Source organism: Carcharodon carcharias, chromosome 12 (genome assembly GCF_017639515.1).
Source record: "Carcharodon carcharias isolate sCarCar2 chromosome 12, sCarCar2.pri, whole genome shotgun sequence".
Classification (NCBI taxonomy): Eukaryota; Metazoa; Chordata; class Chondrichthyes; order Lamniformes; family Lamnidae; genus Carcharodon; species Carcharodon carcharias.
Genome location: NC_054478.1, coordinates 886,851 through 906,204, shown reverse-complemented (window position 1 = coordinate 906,204; position 19,354 = coordinate 886,851). Strand labels below are relative to the sequence as shown.

At 50.7% G+C, this 19,354-nt stretch overlaps 1 protein-coding gene across 1 annotated transcript in view; it reads right to left on the bottom strand.

The window, feature by feature from the left end:
* Positions 1–19,354, bottom strand: part of myo10l3 (myosin X, like 3) — a 383,661-nt gene that overhangs the window by 243,197 nt on the left and 121,110 nt on the right. The window contains exons 2-6 of the mRNA XM_041201628.1: positions 17,366–17,464; positions 16,375–16,533; positions 13,082–13,269; positions 12,065–12,199; positions 149–273 (exon numbers count right to left, since the gene is read on the bottom strand). Of these exons, the coding sequence (XP_041057562.1) occupies positions 149–273; positions 12,065–12,199; positions 13,082–13,269; positions 16,375–16,533; positions 17,366–17,464 (706 nt within the window). The remainder of the gene's footprint in view (positions 1–148; positions 274–12,064; positions 12,200–13,081; positions 13,270–16,374; positions 16,534–17,365; positions 17,465–19,354) is intronic.

The following is a 19,354-nucleotide window of genomic DNA, read 5'->3' as shown; positions in this document are numbered from 1 at the left end:
CAGAGCGCTGCGGATGGGACATTTGTACTACCAGTCTGCAGGGCCAGTGGACAGTGATTAATGGGTTATTGACAGAGGGCAGTGGACAGTAGGAAGACACAACTGATTCTTGCACTTAGTGGAGGCGAGGTCAGGGTGAGAAGGATACAGTCAACGATGGCACCTCCCTGAATGTTCCCATTCTGAGAGAAGTGAAGCTGGATGAATTTCCCAAACCGGCTGGAGTTGTTGTTGTAAACTGTTTTGGCGTTTCCGAAGGCTTCCATTACTGGGCTGCAGAGAAAGATTCTCACCATTAATATGGTAACTAAGAAACTTGAACTCACCCAAAACTCTGCTGCCCAGTTCCTAACTCGCACCGACTCCCATTGCCCTGAAATACCCTGTGCTCACTGAACTATAAGCCTCAAATTTAAAATTCTCATCCTTGCTTTCAATTCCCTCCATGACCTCACCCATCCCTATCTCTGTAATTTCCTCCAGCCTTACATACCTTCAAAATATTTACACACCTCTAAATCTGACTTCTTGCCATCCCCGATTTTCATCATTCCACAATTGTCGTTTTTACCTTCAGCTGCCTGGACTCTAAGCTCTGGAATTCCCTCCCTAAACCTCTCAGCTCCTCTATTTCACTTTCCTCCTTTAAGCTCCTTAAACTATCTCTTAAACTACCAAAATTAGGTCATCTGTCCAAGTAGGTCCTCATGCGACTAAGGTGTCAGATATTCTTTGGGAACACTCCAGTGAAGCAACTTGGATCATTTCGCTGTGTCATGAAATCAATATATTTTTTGTCCCTGTATGCTTTGTAAGCTAGCACCAGTGGAAACTGTAATTCTGCCTAGTAACAAGGGCAAGACCCTCTTGGAGTGTTTTAATACGTCACCCAGATCAGTTCAAGGGTCAGTGAAGAACAGTTCAAGGGTCAGTCAGTCAGTCAGAGTCAGGAGCAGGAGAAGATCCAGGCAGCTAAAGAGCTGCTGTTAGTTCTGTGGAGCTGGGTAGAGAGGCTCCAGGTAGTAAAGGCTTGGAAGAAACCCTGGAGGCCTGAAAAAAACAGCAGAAAATCATTAACTCTGTGCTGTGGGCTGTTGGAGCAAAGATAACCATTTGGAACAGTAGTGTTCTGCTCAGTGTGCCAGGAGAGCTGAAGTTGTGTCTGTGAGTTGGTGCTAGAGTTGGACTCGGCAATCCAGGGGAACAAGTCTCAGGAGATGAGATTGAAATTCTGGGAGGTGAGCATTTGAAACAATTCGAGTCGGAGCAGCTTTTGAGGGAATTCAGAGACCAGTTCTTCGAAAGGGCAGACTTGAACTCCCTCACAAAGGAGACAGAGTTTTAATGAAATTGTGTAACTCGCAGTATTATAAACTGTTTTACTTATCTGACTTTGTATATTAAAGTATACTTGTTTGTTCAAAAGTTGTGTAATCTTGTGGGTTTATTTTCTTAGCAACAAACAGGAAATTCAAACTTTGTCTAATTTAAATAAAATGTGACTAGTCCATAGCTAGGTTGTAACAATAATTTGGGGGTCTGGTGCAGGATCACAAGTCATGTTAAAGGTGCTAAAGAAATACAAGATATTCCACCAGCATGACAGTTAGTGTGTGTGGAACTGTACCCCAGTGAGAGTCACTGTGTGTGGGACTGTACTGCTGTGAGAGTCAGGGTGTGTGGAACTGTACCCCAGTGAGAGTCAGGGTGTGTGGAACTGTACCCCAGTGAGAGTCAGTGTGTGTGGAACTGTACCCCAGTGAGAGTCAGTGTGTGTGGAATTGTACCCCAGCGAGTCAGTGTGTGTGGGACATGTACCCCAGTGAGTCAGTGTGTGTGCAACAGTGTCCCAGTGAGAGTCAGTGTGTGTGGGACTGTACCCCAGTGAGAGTCAGTGTGTGTGCAACTGTGTCCCAGTGAGAGTCAGTGTGTGTGCAACTGTGTCCCAGTGAGAGTCAGTGTGTGTGGAACTGTGTCCCAGTGAGAGTCAGTGTGTGTGCAACTGTGTCCCAGTGAGAGTCAGTGTGTGTGGAACTGTGTCCCAGTGAGAGTCAGTGTGTGTGGAACTGTGTCCCAGTGAGAGTCAGTGTGTGTGGGACCCGTACCCCAGTGAGAGTCAGTGTGTGTGGGACCCATACCCCAGTGAGAGTCAGTGTGTGTGGAACTGTACCCCAGTGAGAGTCAGTGTGTGTGGAACTGTACCCCAGTGAGAGTCAGTGTGTGTGGAACTGTACCCCAGTGAGAGTCAGTGTCAGTGGAACTGTACCCCAGTGAGAGTCATTGTGTGCGGAACTGTACCCCAGTGAGAGTCAGTGTGTGTGGAACTGTACCCCAGTGAGAGTCAATGTGTGTGGAACTGTACCCCAGTGAGAGTCAATGTGTGTGGAACTGTACCCCAGTGAGAGTCAGTGTGTGTGGGACTGTACCCCAGTGAGAGTCAGTGTGTGTGGAACTGTACCCCAGTGAGAGTCAGTGTGTGTGGAACTGTACCCCAGTGAGAGTCAGTGTGTGTGGGACTGTACCCCAGTGAGAGTCAGTGTGTGTGGAACTGTACCCCAGTGAGAGTCAGTGTGTGTGGAACTGTACCCCAGTGAGAGTCAATGTGTGTGGAACTGTACCCCAGTGAGAGTCAGTGTGTGTGGAACTGTACCCCAGTGAGAGTCAGTGTGTGTGGAACTGTACCCCAGTGAGAGTCAGTGTGTGTGGAACTGTACCCCAGTGAGAGTCAGTGTGTGTGGAACTGTACCCCAGTGAGAGTCAGTGTGTGTGGGACTGTACCCCAGTGAGAGTCAGTGTGTGTGGGACTGTACCCCAGTGAGAGTCAGTGTGTGTGGGACTGTACCCCAGTGAGAGTCAGTGTGTGTGGAACTGTACCCCAGTGAGAGTCAGTGTGTGTGGGACTGTACACCAGTGAGAGTCAATGTGTGTGTGGAACTGTACCCCAGTGAGAGTCAGTGTGTGTGGAACTGTACCCCAGTGAGAGTCAGTGTGTGTGGAACTGTACCCCAGTGAGAGTCAGTGTGTGTGGAACTGTATCCCAGTGAGAGTCAGTGTGTGTGGGACTGTACCCCAGTGAGAGTCAGTGTGTGTGGAACTGTACCCCAGTGAGAGTCAGTGTGTGTGGAACTGTACCCCAGTGAGAGTCAGTGTGTGTGGAACTGTACCCCAGTGAGAGTCAGTGTGTGTGGAACTGTACCCCAGTGAGAGTCAATGTGTGTGGAACTGTACCCCAGTGAGAGTCAGTGTGTGTGGAACTGTACCCCAGTGAGAGTCAGTGTGTGTGGAACTGTACCCTAGTGAGAGTCAGTGTGTGTGGAACTGTACCCCAGTGAGAGTCAGTGTGTGTGGAACTGTACCCCAGTGAGAGTCAGTGTGTGTGGAACTGGACCCCAGTGAGAGTCAGTGTGTGTGGAACTGTACCCCAGTGAGAGTCAGTGTGTGTGGGACTGTACCCCAGTGAGAGTCAGTGTGTGTGGGACTGTACCCCAGTGAGAGTCAGTGTGTGTGGAACTGTACCCCAGTGAGAGTCAGTGTGTGTGGAACTGTACCCCAGTGAGAGTCAGTGTGTGTGTGTAACTGTACCCCAGTGAGAGTCAGTGTGTGTGGAACTGTACCCCAGTGAGAGTCAGTGTGTGTGGAACTGTACCCCAGTGAGAGTCAGTGTGTGTGGGACTGTACCCCAGTGAGAGTCAGTGTGTGTGGGACTGTACCTCAGTGAGAGTCAGTGTGTGTGGAACTGTACCCCAGTGAGAGTCAGTGTGTGTGGAACTGTACCCCAGTGAGAGTCAGTGTGTGTGGAACTGTACCCCAGTGAGAGTCAGTGTGTGTGGAACTGTACCCTAGTGAGAGTCAGTGTGTGTGGAGATGAAGCCCACTGAAAGTCAGTGTGTGTGGCGCTGTACCCCAGTGAGAGTCAGTGTATGTGGGACTGGACGCCAGTGAGAGTCTTTGTGTGTGGAAATGTACCCCAGTGACAGTCAGTGTGTGTGGAACTGTACCCCAGTGAGAGTCAGTGTGTGTGGAACTGTACCCCAGTGAGAGTCACTGTGTGTGGAACTGTACCCCAGTGAGAGTCAATGTGTGTGGAACTGTACCCCAGTGAGAGTCAGTGTGTGTGGAACTGTACCCCAGTGAGAGTCAGTGTGTGTGGAACTGTACCCCAGTGAGAGTCAGTGTGTGTGGAACTGTACCCCAGTGAGAGTCAGTGTGTGTGGAACTGTACCCCAGTGAGAGTCAGTGTGTGTGGGACTGTACCCCAGTGAGAGTCAGTGTGTGTGGGACTGGACCCCAGTGAGAGTCAGTGTGTGTGGAACTGTACCCCAGTGAGAGTCAGTGTGTGTGGGACTGTACCCCAGTGAGAGTCAGTGTGTGTGGGACTGTACCCCAGTGAGAGTCAGTGTGTGTGGAACTGTACCCCAGTGAGAGTCAGTGTGTGTGGAACTGTACCCCAGTGAGAGTCAGTGTGTGTGTGTAACTGTACCCCAGTGAGAGTCAGTGTGTGTGGAACTGTACCCCAGTGAGAGTCAGTGTGTGTGGAACTGTACCCCAGTGAGAGTCAGTGTGTGTGGAACTAAACCCCAAAGAGAGTCAGTGTGTGTGGGACTGTACCCCAGTGAGAGTCAGCGTATGTGGAACTTTACCCCTGTGAGAGTCAGTGTGTGTGGAACTGAACCCCAGTGAGAGTCAGTGTGTGTGGAACTGTACCCCAGTGAGAGTCAGTGTGTGTGGAACTGTACCCCAATGAGAGTCAGTGTGTGTGGAACTGTACCCCAGTGAGAGTCAGTGTGTGTGGAACTGTACCCCAGTGAGAGTCAGTGTGTGTGGGACTGGACCCCAGTGAGAGTCAGTGTGTGTGGAACTGTACCCCAGTGAGAGTCAGTGTGTGTGGGACTGTACCCCAGTGAGAGTCAGTGTGTGTGGAACTGTACCCCAGTGAGAGTCACTGTGTGTGGAACTGTACCCCAGTGAGAGTCAATGTGTGTGGAACTGTACCCCAGTGAGAGTCAGTGTGTGTGGAACTGTACCCCAGTGAGAGTCAGTGTGTGTGGAACTGTACCCCAGTGAGAGTCAGTGTGTGTGGAACTGTACCCCAGTGAGAGTCAGTGTGTGTGGAACTGTACCCCAGTGAGAGTCAGTGTGTGTGGGACTGTACCCCAGTGAGAGTCAGTGTGTGTGGGACTGTACCCCAGTGAGAGTCAGTGTGTGTGGGACTGTACCCCAGTGAGAGTCAGTGTGTGTGGGACTGTACCCCAGAGAGAGTCAGGGTGTGTGGGACTGTACCCCAGTGAGAGTCAGTGTGTTTGGGACTGTCCCAGTGAGAGTCAGTGTGTGTGGAACTGTACCCCAGTGAGAGTCAGTGTGTGTGGGACTGGACCCCAGTGAGAGTCAGTGTGTGTGGAACTGTACCCCAGTGAGAGTCAGTGTGTGTGGGACTGTACCCCAGTGAGAGTCAGTGTGTGTGGAACTGTACCCCAGTGAGAGTCACTGTGTGTGGAACTGTACCCCAGTGAGAGTCAATGTGTGTGGAACTGTACCCCAGTGAGAGTCCGTGTGTGTGGGACCCTTACCCCAGTGAGAGTCAGTGTGTGTGGAACTGTACCCCAGTGAGAGTCAGTGTGTGAGGAACTGTACAGCAGTGAGAGTCAGTGTGTGAGGAACTGTACCCCAGTGAGAGTCAGTGTGTGTGGGACTGTACCCCAGTGAGAGTCAGTGTGTGTGGGACTGTACCCCAGTGAGAGTCAGTGTGTGTGGAACTGTACCCCAGTGAGAGTCAGTGTGTGTGGAACTGTACCCCAGTGAGAGTCAGTGTGTGTGGAACTGTACCCCAGTGAGAGTCAGTGTGTGTGGGACTGGACCCCAGTGAGAGTCAGTGTGTGTGGAACTGTACCCCAGTGAGAGTCAGTGTGTGTGGGACTGTACCCCAGTGAGAGTCAGTGTGTGTGGAACTGTACCCCAGTGAGAGTCACTGTGTGTGGAACTGTACCCCAGTGAGAGTCAGTGTGTGTGGAACTGTACCCCAGTGAGAGTCAATGTGTGTGGAACTGTACCCCAGTGAGAGTCAGTGTGTGTGGAACTGTACCCCAGTGAGCGTCAGTGTGTGTGGAACTGTACCCCAGTGAGAGTCAGTGTGTGTGGAACTGTACCCCAGTGAGAGTCAGTGTGTGTGGGACATGTACCCCAGTGAGAGTCAGTGTCTGTGGGACATGTACCCCAGTGAGAGTCAGTGTGTGTGGAACTGTACCCCAGTGAGAGTCAGTGTGTGTGGAACTGTACCCCAGTGAGAGTCAGGGTGTGTGGAACTGTACCCCAGTGAGAGTCAGTGTGTTTGGGACTGTCCCAGTGAGAGTCAGTGTGTGTGGAACTGTACCCCAGTGAGAGTCAGTGTGTGTGGGACTGGACCCCAGTGAGAGTCAGTGTGTGTGGAACTGTACCCCAGTGAGAGTCAGTGTGTGTGGAACTGTACCCCAGTGAGAGTCAGTGTGTGTGGAACTGTACCCCAGTGAGAGTCACTGTGTGTGGAACTGTACCCCAGTGAGAGTCAATGTGTGTGGAACTGTACCCCAGTGAGAGTCAATGTGTGTGGAACTGTACCCCAGTGAGAGTCAGTGTGTGTGGAACTGTACCCCAGTGAGAGTCAGTGTGTGTGGAACTGTACCCCAGTGAGAGTCAGTGTGTGTGGAACTGTACCCCAGTGAGAGTCAGTGTGTGTGGGACTGTACCCCAGTGAGAGTCAGTGTGTGTGGGACTGTACCCCAGTGAGAGTCAGTGTGTGTGGGACTGTACCCCAGTGAGAGTCAGTGTGTGTGGGACTGTACCCCAGTGAGAGTCAGTGTGTTTGGGACTGTCCCAGTGAGACTCAGTGTGTGTGGAACTGTACCCCAGTGAGAGTCAGTGTGTGTGGGACTGGACCCCAGTGAGAGTCAGTGTGTGTGGAACTGTACCCCAGTGAGAGTCAGTGTGTGTGGGACTGGACCCCAGTGAGAGTCAGTGTGTGTGGAACTGTACCCCAGTGAGAGTCAGTGTGTGTGGGACTGTACCCCAGTGAGAGTCAGTGTGTGTGGAACTGTACCCCAGTGAGAGTCACTGTGTGTGGAACTGTACCCCAGTGAGAGTCAATGTGTGTGTGGAACTGTACCCCAGTGAGAGTCAATGTGTGTGGAACTGTACCCCAGTGAGAGTCAGTGTGTGTGGAACTGTACCCCAGTGAGAGTCAGTGTGTGTGGAACTGTACCCCAGTGAGAGTCAGTGTGTGTGGAACTGTACCCCAGTGAGAGTCAGTGTGTGTGGGACTGTACCCCAGTGAGAGTCAGTGTGTGTGGGACTGGACCCCAGTGAGAGTCAGTGTGTGTGGAACTGTACCCCAGTGAGAGTCAGTGTGTGTGGGACTGTACCCCAGTGAGAGTCAGTGTGTGTGGGACTGTACCCCAGTGAGAGTCAGTGTGTGTGGAACTGTACCCCAGTGAGAGTCAGTGTGTGTGGAACTGTACCCCAGTGAGAGTCAGTGTGTGTGTGTAACTGTACCCCAGTGAGAGTCAGTGTGTGTGGAACTGTACCCCAGTGAGAGTCAGTGTGTGTGGAACTGTACCCCAGTGAGAGTCAGTGTGTGTGGGACTGTACCCCAGTGAGAGTCAGTGTGTGTGGGACTGTACCCCAGTGAGAGTCAGTGTGTGTGGAACTGTACCCCAGTGAGAGTCAGTGTGTGTGGAACTGTACCCCAGTGAGAGTCAGTGTGTGTGGAACTGTACCCCAGTGAGAGTCAGTGTGTGTGGAACTGTACCCTAGTGAGAGTCAGTGTGTGTGGAACTGTACCCCAGTGAGAGTCAGTGTGTGTGGAACTGTACCCCAGTGAGAGTCAGTGTGTGTGGGACTGGACCCCAGTGAGAGTCAGTGTGTGTGGAACTGTACCCCAGTGAGAGTCAGTGTGTGTGGGACTGTACCCCAGTGAGAGTCAGTGTGTGTGGAACTGTACCCCAGTGAGAGTCACTGTGTGTGGAACTGTACCCCAGTGAGAGTCAATGTGTGTGGAACTGTACCCCAGTGAGAGTCAATGTGTGTGGAACTGTACCCCAGTGAGAGTCAGTGTGTGTGGAACTGTACCCCAGTGAGAGTCATTGTGTGTGGAACTGTACCCCAGTGAGAGTCAGTGTGTGTGGAACTGTACCCCAGTGAGAGTCAGTGTGTGTGGGACTGTACCCCAGTGAGAGTCAGTGTGTGTGGGACTGTACCCCAGTGAGAGTCAGTGTGTGTGGGACTGTACCCCAGTGAGAGTCAGTGTGTGTGGGACTGTACCCCAGTGAGAGTCAGGGTGTGTGGGACTGTACCCCAGTGAGAGTCAGTGTGTTTGGGACTGTCCCAGTGAGAGTCAGTGTGTGTGGAACTGTACCCCAGTGAGAGTCAGTGTGTGTGGGACTGGACCCCAGTGAGAGTCAGTGTGTGTGGAACTGTACCCCAGTGAGAGTCAGTGTGTGTGGGACTGTACCCCAGTGAGAGTCAGTGTGTGTGGAACTGTACCCCAGTGAGAGTCACTGTGTGTGGAACTGTACCCCAGTGAGAGTCAATGTGTGTGGAACTGTACCCCAGTGAGAGTCAATGTGTGTGGAACTGTACCCCAGTGAGAGTCAGTATGTGTGGAACTGTACCCCAGTGAGAGTCAGTGTGTGTGGAACTGTACCCCAGTGAGAGTCAGTGTGTGTGGAACTGTACCCCAGTGAGAGTCAGTGTGTGTGGGACTGTACCCCAGTGAGTCAGTGTGTGTGGGACTGTACCCCAGTGAGAGTCAGTGTGTGTGGAACTGTACCCCAGTGAGAGTCAGTGTGTGTGGTGCTGTACCCCAGTGAGAGTCAGTGTGTTTGTAGCTGTACCCCAGTGAGAGTCAGTGTGTGTGGGACTGGACCCCAGTGAGAGTCAGTGTGTGTGGAACTGTACCCCAGTGAGAGTCAGTGTGTGTGGAACTGTACCCCAGTGAGAGTCAGTGTGTGTGGAACTGTACCCCAGTGAGAGTCACTGTGTGTGGAACTGTACCCCAGTGAGAGTCAATGTGTGTGGAACTGTACCCCAGTGAGAGTCAATGTGTGTGGAACTGTACCCCAGTGAGAGTCAGTGTGTGTGGAACTGTACCCCAGTGAGAGTCAGTGTGTGTGGAACTGTACCCCAGTGAGAGTCAGTGTGTGTGGAACTGTACCCCAGTGAGAGTCAGTGTGTGTGGGACTGTACCCCAGTGAGAGTCAGTGTGTGTGGGACTGTACCCCAGTGAGAGTCAGTGTGTGTGGGACTGTACCCCAGTGAGAGTCAGTGTGTGTGGGACTGTACCCCAGTGAGAGTCAGGGTGTGTGGGACTGTACCCCAGTGAGAGTCAGTGTGTTTGGGACTGTCCCAGTGAGAGTCAGTGTGTGTGGAACTGTACCCCAGTGAGAGTCAGTGTGTGTGGGACTGGACCCCAGTGAGAGTCAGTGTGTGTGGAACTGTACCCCAGTGAGAGTCAGTGTGTGTGGGACTGTACCCCAGTGAGAGTCAGTGTGTGTGGAACTGTACCCCAGTGAGAGTCACTGTGTGTGGAACTGTACCCCAGTGAGAGTCAATGTGTGTGGAACTGTACCCCAGTGAGAGTCAATGTGTGTGGAACTGTACCCCAGTGAGAGTCAGTGTGTGTGGAACTGTACCCCAGTGAGAGTCAGTGTGTGTGGAACTGTACCCCAGTGAGAGTCAGTGTGTGTGGAACTGTACCCCAGTGAGAGTCAGTGTGTGTGGGACTGTAGCACAGTGAGAGTCAGTGTGTGTGGGACTGTACCCCAGTGAGAGTCAGTGTGTGTGGGACTGTACCCCAGTGAGAGTCAGTGTGTGTGGGACTGTACCCCAGTGAGAGTCAGTGTGTTTGGGACTGTCCCAGTGAGACTCAGTGTGTGTGGAACTGTACCCCAGTGAGAGTCAGTGTGTGTGGGACTGGACCCCAGTGAGAGTCAGTGTGTGTGGAACTGTACCCCAGTGAGAGTCAGTGTGTGTGGGACTGTACCCCAGTGAGAGTCAGTGTGTGTGGAACTGTACCCCAGTGAGAGTCACTGTGTGTGGAACTGTACCCCAGTGAGAGTCAATGTGTGTGGAACTGTACCCCAGTGAGAGTCAATGTGTGTGGAACTGTACCCCAGTGAGAGTCAGTGTGTGTGGAACTGTACCCCAGTGAGAGTCAGTGTGTGTGGAACTGTACCCCAGTGAGAGTCAGTGTGTGTGGAACTGTACCCCAGTGAGAGTCAGTGTGTGTGGGACTGTACCCCAGTGAGAGTCAGTGTGTGTGGGACTGTACCCCAGTGAGAGTCAGTGTGTGTGGGACTGTACCCCAGTGAGAGTCAGTGTGTGTGGGACTGTACCCCAGTGAGAGTCAGTGTGTGTGGAACTGTACCCCAGTGAGAGTCAGTGTGTGTGGGACTGTACCCCAGTGAGAGTCAGTGTGTGTGGAACTGTACCCCAGTGAGAGTCACTGTGTGTGGAACTGTACCCCAGTGAGAGTCAATGTGTGTGGAACTGTACCCCAGTGAGAGTCAATGTGTGTGGAACTGTACCCCAGTGAGAGTCAGTGTGTGTGGAACTGTACCCCAGTGAGAGTCAGTGTGTGTGGAACTGTACCCCAGTGAGAGTCAGTGTGTGTGGAACTGTACCCCAGTGAGAGTCAGTGTGTGTGGGACTGTACCCCAGTGAGAGTCAGTGTGTGTGGGACTGTACCCCAGTGAGAGTCAGTGTGTGTGGAACTATACCCCAGTGAGAGTCAGTGTGTGTGGAACTGTACCCCAGTGAGAGTCAGTGTGTGTGGAACTGTACCCCAGTGAGAGTCAGTGTGTGAGGAACTGGACCCCAGTGAGAGTCAGTGTGTGTGGAAATGTACCCCAGTGAGAGTCAGTGTGTGTGGGACTGTACCCCAGTGAGAGTCAGTGTGTGTGGAACTGTACCCCAGTGAGAGTCACTGTGTGTGGAACTGTACCCCAGTGAGAGTCAATGTGTGTGGAACTGTACCCCAGTGAGAGTCAATGTGTGTGGAACTGTACCCCAGTGAGAGTCAGTGTGTGTGGAACTGTACCCCAGTGAGAGTCAGTGTGTGTGGAACTGTACCCCAGTGAGAGTCAGTGTGTGTGGAACTGTACCCCAGTGAGAGTCAGTGTGTGTGGGACTGTACCCCAGTGAGAGTCAGTGTGTGTGGGACTGTACCCCAGTGAGAGTCAGTGTGTGTGGGACTGTACCCCAGTGAGAGTCAGTGTGTGTGGGACTGTACCCCAGTGAGAGTCAGGGTGTGTGGGACTGTACCCCAGTGAGAGTCAGTGTGTTTGGGACTGTCCCAGTGAGAGTCAGTGTGTGTGGAACTGTACCCCAGTGAGAGTCAGTGTGTGTGGGACTGGACCCCAGTGAGAGTCAGTGTGTGTTGAACTGTACCCCAGTGAGAGTCAGTGTGTGTGGGACTGTACCCCAGTGAGAGTCAGTGTGTGTGGAACTGTACCCCAGTGAGAGTCACTGTGTGTGGAACTGTACCCCAGTGAGAGTCAATGTGTGTGGAACTGTACCCCAGTGAGAGTCAATGTGTGTGGAACTGTACCCCAGTGAGAGTCAGTGTGTGTGGAACTGTACCCCAGTGAGAGTCAGTGTGTGTGGAACTGTACCCCAGTGAGAGTCAGTGTGTGTGGAACTGTACCCCAGTGAGAGTCAGTGTGTGTGGGACTGTACCCCAGTGAGAGTCAGTGTGTGTGGGACTGTACCCCAGTGAGAGTCAGTGTGTGTGGGACTGTACCCCAGTGAGAGTCAGTGTGTGTGGGACTGTACCCCAGTGAGAGTCAGGGTGTGTGGGACTGTACCCCAGTGAGAGTCAGTGTGTTTGGGACTGTCCCAGTGAGACTCAGTGTATTTTCAGGGGTGAATTATAAAGGAGGTCTGTTTGATGGAATGCTGAGTCGTGGGTTTTGGTGGATTGCTCTTCAGTGCAGTGATAGAAATGCAGCTTCTTGATTTATCTCTATCCATGTTGTAAGGTTAGAGGGTGTGACATAACTGAGTAGTAGATGGCTGGATTCTCAGTGTGCCTCAGTACCTGCTCCCCAGAATGGCATGTTCCACGTGTGTACTCCTCTCATGGGATGATGCTCCGGGCGATCTCTGGCTCATTACTGACAGAAACTGGAGCAGTAACTTTGTACTCTCTGTCTTACCGGCTCCACTCTCGCCGCTGTGCAGGTCGCAGTTCACAGGTCACAGGTGACAGGCCAGGGAGTAAAACATCCACAAGTTAGACATCTCTTGTTGTACTTTATTGAATTACTTTCCTCATAAGAGCAATGGGTTTCGAGTGATTCTGCTACTAGATAAATAATCCAGATAGCGTGAGAAAACCTACTGAAAATTTAATCTCACGCTCCACAGCTGCTTTCAGTGAAAGTGACCAGGAAGATGTCGGATTATCATAAAAACACAAGGTTTCATGAAAGGAAGGAAACCTGCTGTCCTTACCCAGTGTGAGCCAATCCGTGAGCCCAGTCCCACATCAACGTGACCAACTCTTAACTGGAGTTGAGTGATATGGGAAGAAGGTGCATCGGAGAGGTTGAGGGAAAAAGGGAGAACATATAAGATCCTGAGATAGGGTGGCTGTGGAGATGAGGCAAAATGGTTTCACTCAGAGGGTTGTGAGTCTTTGGAACTCTCTTCCCGAAAAGGTGGTGGAAGCAGAGTCTTTGAATATTTTTAAGGCAGAGGTGGATAGATTCTTGGTAAGCAAGGGGGTGATAGGTTCCCAGCGATCGGTGGGATGTAGATTTCAGGTTACTATCAGATCAGCCATGATCTTATTAAATGGTGGAGCAGGCTCAAAGGGCCAAATGACCTACTCCTGTTTCTTGTTCATATGTTCATAAAGTGGGCAGGTGGGGTTGAGGGAAGTGGGGAAAAGGTAGGTGATATTTGTTCTAATTTGTTTCCCCTGTTCCTAACTGTGGTTGGTTGATACCATGTGTTCAGACTGGCACACAGAGTGGAGATGGGGTGGTGCTTCTGGTGATTCCCTGACCTGGTCCTCATCTTCCTAAACTGGGAGCCAGTGGAACCCACGTACCTGATCAGAATGCACTGACTATCCTGACGCTTCCACAGGCAGCGGTAACACTCGTTGGCGATTGCGAAAATGTGTGGTGGGAGCTCTCCCAGCTGGTGCCTGCTGTATAACTCAACTGTGTTGGCACTGTACAGACTCTCGATGCATTTGTAGGGGTTTACAGCAGTCAGGATCGAACCAATGTTAGTCTACAAAAAATATACAATTAACCTTTGGGAGCGAAACAATGAAATCACTGAAGTGTTCCACTATCCTGAAACTGGGAATATCCCACAATGGGAATATCCTATAACTGGGAATATCTCACAATGGGAATATCCTATAACTGGGAATATCTCACAACGGGAATATCCTGTAGCTGGGAATATCCTGTAACTGGGGATATCCTGTGACTGTGGATGTCCTGTAACTGGGAATATCCTGCAATGGGAATATCCTGTGACTGGGAATATCCCACAATGGGAATATCCTGTAACTGGGGATATTCTGTGACAGGGGATATCCCACAATGGGAATATCCTGTAACTGGGGATATCCTACAATAGGAATATCCTGTAACTGGGGATATCCCACAATAAGGAATATCCTGTGACTGGTAATATCCCACAATGGGAATATCTCACAATAGGAATATCCCACAATAGGAATATCCTGTAACTGGGTTTATCCTGTCACTGGGAGTATCCCACAATGGGAATATCCTGTAACTGGGAATATACCACAATGGGAATATCCTGTGACTGGGGATATCCTGTAACTGGGATTATCCTGTCACTGGGAGTATCCCACAATGAGAACATCCTGTAACTGGGAATATCTCACAATGGGAATATCCTGTGACTAGGAACATCCTGTGACTGGGGATATCCCACAATGAGAACATCCTGTAACTGGGGATATCCTGTGACTGGGAGTATCCCACAATGGGAATATCCTGTGACTGGGAATATCCCACAATGGGAATATCCTGTGACTAGGAACATCCTGTGACTGGGGATATCCTGTAACTGGGAGTATCCCACAATGGGAATATCCTGTGACTGGGAATATCCCACCATGGAAATATCCTGTGACAGGGAATATCCCACAATGGGGATATCTTGTGACTGAGGATATCATGTGACTGGGAATATCCCACAATGGGAATAGCCTGTAACTGGGGATATCCTGTAACTGGGAATATCCCACAATGCGAATATTCTATAACCGGGGATATCCTGTGACTGGGAATATCCTGTAACTGGGAATATCCCACAATGGATATATCCTATGACTGGGAATATCCCACATTGGAAATATCCTATGACTGGGAATATCCCACATTGGAAATATCCCACAATGGGAATATTCTATAACCGGGGATATCCTGTGACTGGGAATATCCTGTAACTGGGAATATCCCACAATGGGAATATCCTGCAGCTGAGGATATCCTGTGACTGGGAATACCCTATGACTGGGAATACCCTGTGACTGGGAATACCCTGTGACTGGGGACATCCTGTGACTGGGGACATCCTGTGACTGGAAATATCCCACAATGGGAATATCTGTGACTGGGAATATTCACAGTGGGAATATCCTGTAACTGGGGATATCCTGTGACTGGGAATATCCCACAATGGGAATATCTGTGACTGGGAATATCCCACAATGGGAATATCTGTGACTAGGAATATCCACAGTGGGAATATCCTGTAACTGGGGATATCCTGTGACTGGGAATATCGCACAATGGGAATATCTGTGACTGGGAATATCCCACAATGGGGATACCCAGTAACTGGGGATATGCTGTGACTGGAAATATCCCACAATGGGAATATCTGTGACTGGGAATATCCCACAATGGGGATACCCAGTAACTGGGGATATGCTGTGACTGGAAATATCCCACAATGGGAATATCTGTGACTAGGAATATCCACAGTGGGAATATCCTGTAACTGGGGATATCCTGTGACTGGGAATATCCCACAATGGGGATACCCAGTAACTGGGGATATGCTGTGACTGGAAATATCCCACAATGGGAATATCCGTGACTGGGAATATCCCAAAGCTGCGGATATCCTATGACTGGGGATATCCCACAATTGGTAAAGTCTACCAGGATCCATACTGGAATCGTTTTCTTGGGAAGGTGGAGCCAGTGATACAGCTCACAGCTTCCATATTGGGTCTAATTGAGCCCCAGATAGGAAATGAATGATGGGAGATTAATCCACAACAGTCAGACACAGACAGCTGAATTTTACACAGGGTGTATGCGCATCAGCTGATAGAAAAGTCAGTTGCTTTAAAAAGGCTGTTCCACAGCAATAATATACGAGGGGCTGCCTTAACCAGATAATTGTGGGATTTCCACCTCTCAGAAAAGGAAGTTCTGCCCTCAAGAGCTCCTGGCCAATCTGATTAGCTGGAAGGTGAGTAGTCTCGCAGCACCAGAACTCAGTAGTGGCCACTGTTGGGACTACAAGTGCTTCCAAGGTGCAGATCCAGGGTGACTGGATTTAGAGGTAATTCCAGGGATCTTGGTTGAGGAGAGATGGGGTAAGTGAGGGAGGGGTGTGAGTGATCAGGTTTTAGAGGTCAGGGGGGAGTCACAAAGGCAGGGGTGTAGCATCTTGGGGGCTGGCCAAGATGGGCATAGATCACATCCCCCCCCCCCCCGGCCACCTCCACAAAAGAGGTAGCCCCACCCTTCCTGAGATAAAGTCACAGGCTGGCCTCCTTCATTTGCATATATTATTGCAGCAGGGGCTGAATCAGGCCCTTAACAGTTCAATCGAAGCATTCAAACGGTATTTAGGCTGTTATATAAAGAGGAAGAATGTGCAGGGTTATAGGAGGAAGGCACTAGGTGAATTGCTCACTCATGGTGCTGGTGCAGACATGATGGGCTGAACGGCCTCCTTCTGTAATGTAACAATTCTGTGATTCTGTGATTAATTGGCTAGTTAAGAGCCTTAATGGACCTAAGGGTGGGCAGGCTGGCTGATGCCTCACCTGCCCACAGTATTATGGGGGACAGGAAGGCACTGGGCTAGCCACTTGACCTATTTTACATACCACCACCGCCTGCAAATGCACCGGCTGCAGGGGGGCCTGTAAAATTCCTTCCAGAGTCTGGATGGCTGAGTGGCCTCTTCTCAATGCCCTGGAGGGGCAGCTTTGGGTGACTGATGACAATGGGCTGACCAAAGTTACTGTTACTCTGTCCTTCCAGACACAGTCATTCAGCAAAATAAGGGGAAAGGAGAAACCGCGGAGGGTGAAGAAGAAAGACATACGTAGATCTTATCCTGTTTGTATCGGAGGAAGAGGTTGTAGAGAATTGCAGCTTCATGTAGATCTGCGAGACTCGACATGTCGTCCACCCCATCAATACTGGTTTGGTGCATTGGGACAACAATCTCCCTGGAGAGTGCAACGTGCTCATAGGACAGCACCTGGAGAGAGAGAGAGAGAGAGGACAAGAGAGGGAGAGGGAAATGGACAGAGAGATTCAGAGACAGTTAGAGAGAAAGAGAGAGAGAGAGAGAGGGATAGACAGAGACAGACAGACGTAGAGAGAGAGAAACAGACAGACAGGCAGACAGATGGAGAGAAAGAGAGAGAGAGAGAGACAGGCAGACAGATAGAGAGGCAGAGAGAGAGACAAAGAGAGGCAGACAGACGGAGAGAGAGAGGATGAGAGAGACAGAGAGAGGGAGAAAGAGAAAGAAAAATAGAGAGACACAGGAAAATATTAACATATTACTGTGCCAAACATGGCAAATATCAGACTCAACAAGACAAACCTTAATCCTTCCCACTCAGCTAACAGACAGTGAGGGTCAAGAGTTGAGATTGAGACAGTGAAAAGAAAGAATCGCATTTATATAGCGCCTTTCAGGTTGGCAATGGGGAGAGTGGGGGTGAAGGGAGAGTGAGGGTAATGGGAGATTGGGGGTAATGAGGAGTAGTGGGGTAATGGGAAGAGCCAGGGTAAAGGGAGATTGAAGGTAACAGGGAGAGTAGGGTAAAGGTAGAGAGAAGGGGTAAAGGGAGAGTGTGGTAAAGGGAGAGTGGGGGTAAAGGGAGAGTGGGGGTAACAGGTAAAGTAGGGGTAAAGTGAGTCTGGGGGTACCAAGGAGATTGGGGGTAACAGGGAAAGTGAGGGTAAGAGGGCAGTGTGAGGATAACGAGGAGAGTGGGGGTAACGGGGAGAGTTAGAGTAAAGGGTGAGAGGGGGTAAAGGGATGGTGAGGATATCAGGGGAGAGAGGCTAGGAATTCTCACCTCTCCATACTCTGTGGTGAATTGGACAATCTCATTGGAAGCGCTGTTCACACAGCTTGGGAACAGCTGATCATTCACTCGAAGCCACACAGCGGAACCCTGGACACAGAAAGATCAGAGTTAATCAGAGTAACTGAGAGGTATGTGAAACAGAGAGAGATGGAGAGACTGACTGAGAGACAGAGATAGTGAGAGGAAAAGAGAGAAAACAGAGAGAGAGCCAGGTAGAGTGAGAGGAAGACACAGAAATAGGGTGAGAGGGATAAAGAGATAGGAAGAGAATGTGAGAGAGAGATGGAGGAGATAGAGAGACATGGAGAGAGTAAGAGACACAGTGAGAGAGAAATAGAAAGAGAGAGACAGAGACGGAGAGAGACAGAGACGGAGAGAGACAGAGACGGAGGGAGACAGAGAGAAAGAGAGGGAGATAGAGAGAGATAGAGTGAGAGAGAGAAAGACGCAGAGAGAGAGTGAAACCAAAACAGAAAGGGAGAGGGAGAAACAGAGAAGAGTGAGACATTGAGACTGTGAGAGAGAGGAGACAGAGAGGCAGAAAGAGAGACAGACAGAGAGGCAGTGAAGGAGAGACAGAGGGAAGAGAACATTGTATTTAAGACCGAGATAGATAGGATCTTGATTGGTAAGGGGATCAAAGATTACGGGGAGAAGGCGGGAGAATGGGGTTGAGAAACTTATCAGCCATGATTGAATGGCGGAGCAAACTCGATGGGCCGAATGGCCTAATTTCTGCTCCTACGTCTTATGGTCTTATAAAGAGGTAGATAGACACAAAGAATCGGAGGGAGAGAGACAGGAAGGAGATGCACAAAGATGGAATATAGGAACAGCAGGAAGCCAGTGTGTTCTGTATTCAATTTGAGAATGACTGAACTGCTAGAGATTGAGAGTCAAAGAGCACGAAGAGTGACAGTGGGGATAGAACACAAGAATTAGGAGCAGCAGAAGCCATTCAGCCCCTCGAGCCCACACTGCCATTCCAGAAGCCTATGGCCATCTGGCTGTGGCACCCCTCCAATTTCCTGTCCAACATGCCGTAACCCTTGACTCAGGGTGAAGGCAGAATTTCCTGAAAGATTAAAAGAAAAAGGAAGAACATGTATTTCTATAGTGCCTTTCACAACATCAGGAAATCCCAAAGCTCATTACAGACAATGAAGAGATTTCTGAAGTAGACAGCAATACCTCTGAACTCCCTCAGTACTGACCCTCTGACAGTGCAGCACTCCCTCAGTACTGACACTCTGACAGTGCAGCATTCCCTCAGTGCTGACCCTCCAACAGTGCAGCACTCCCTCAGTACTGACCCTCTGACAGTGCAGGGCTCCCTCAGTACTGACCCTCTGACAGTTCAGCACTCCCTCAGTGCTGACCCTCTGACAGTGCAGCATTCCCTCAGTGCTGACCCTCTGACAGTTCAGCACTCCCTCAGTACTGACCCTCCAACAGTGCAGCGCTCCCTCAGTACTGACCCTCTGACAGTGCAGGGCTCCCTCAGTACTGACCCTCTGACAGTTCAGCACTCCCTCAGTGCTGACCCTCTGACAGTGCAGCATTCCCTCAGTGCTGACCCTCTGACAGTTCAGCACTCCCTCAGTGCTGACCCTCCAACAGTGCAGCATTCCCTCAGTACTGACCCTCTGACAGTGCAGGGCTCCCTCAGTACTGACCCTCTGACAGTTCAGCACTCCCTCAGGACAGACCCTCTGACAGTGCCGAACTCCCTCAGTACTGACCCTCTGACAGTGCAGCACTCCCTCAGTACTGCACTTAATTACTTGTGTCCCTAGGTTGGGCATGAAACCTCGAACTTCACAATCATTGGTGACAGAAAATTCCGCTCAGCAATCCCAACCAGTCCCACTGCCCTGCTCTCTCCCCTTGGCCCTGTCTCAATCCCAAATGAATCCCACTGCCCCACTCTCCCCATAGCCCTGTCTCAATCCCCGACTAATCACAGTGTGCTGAATC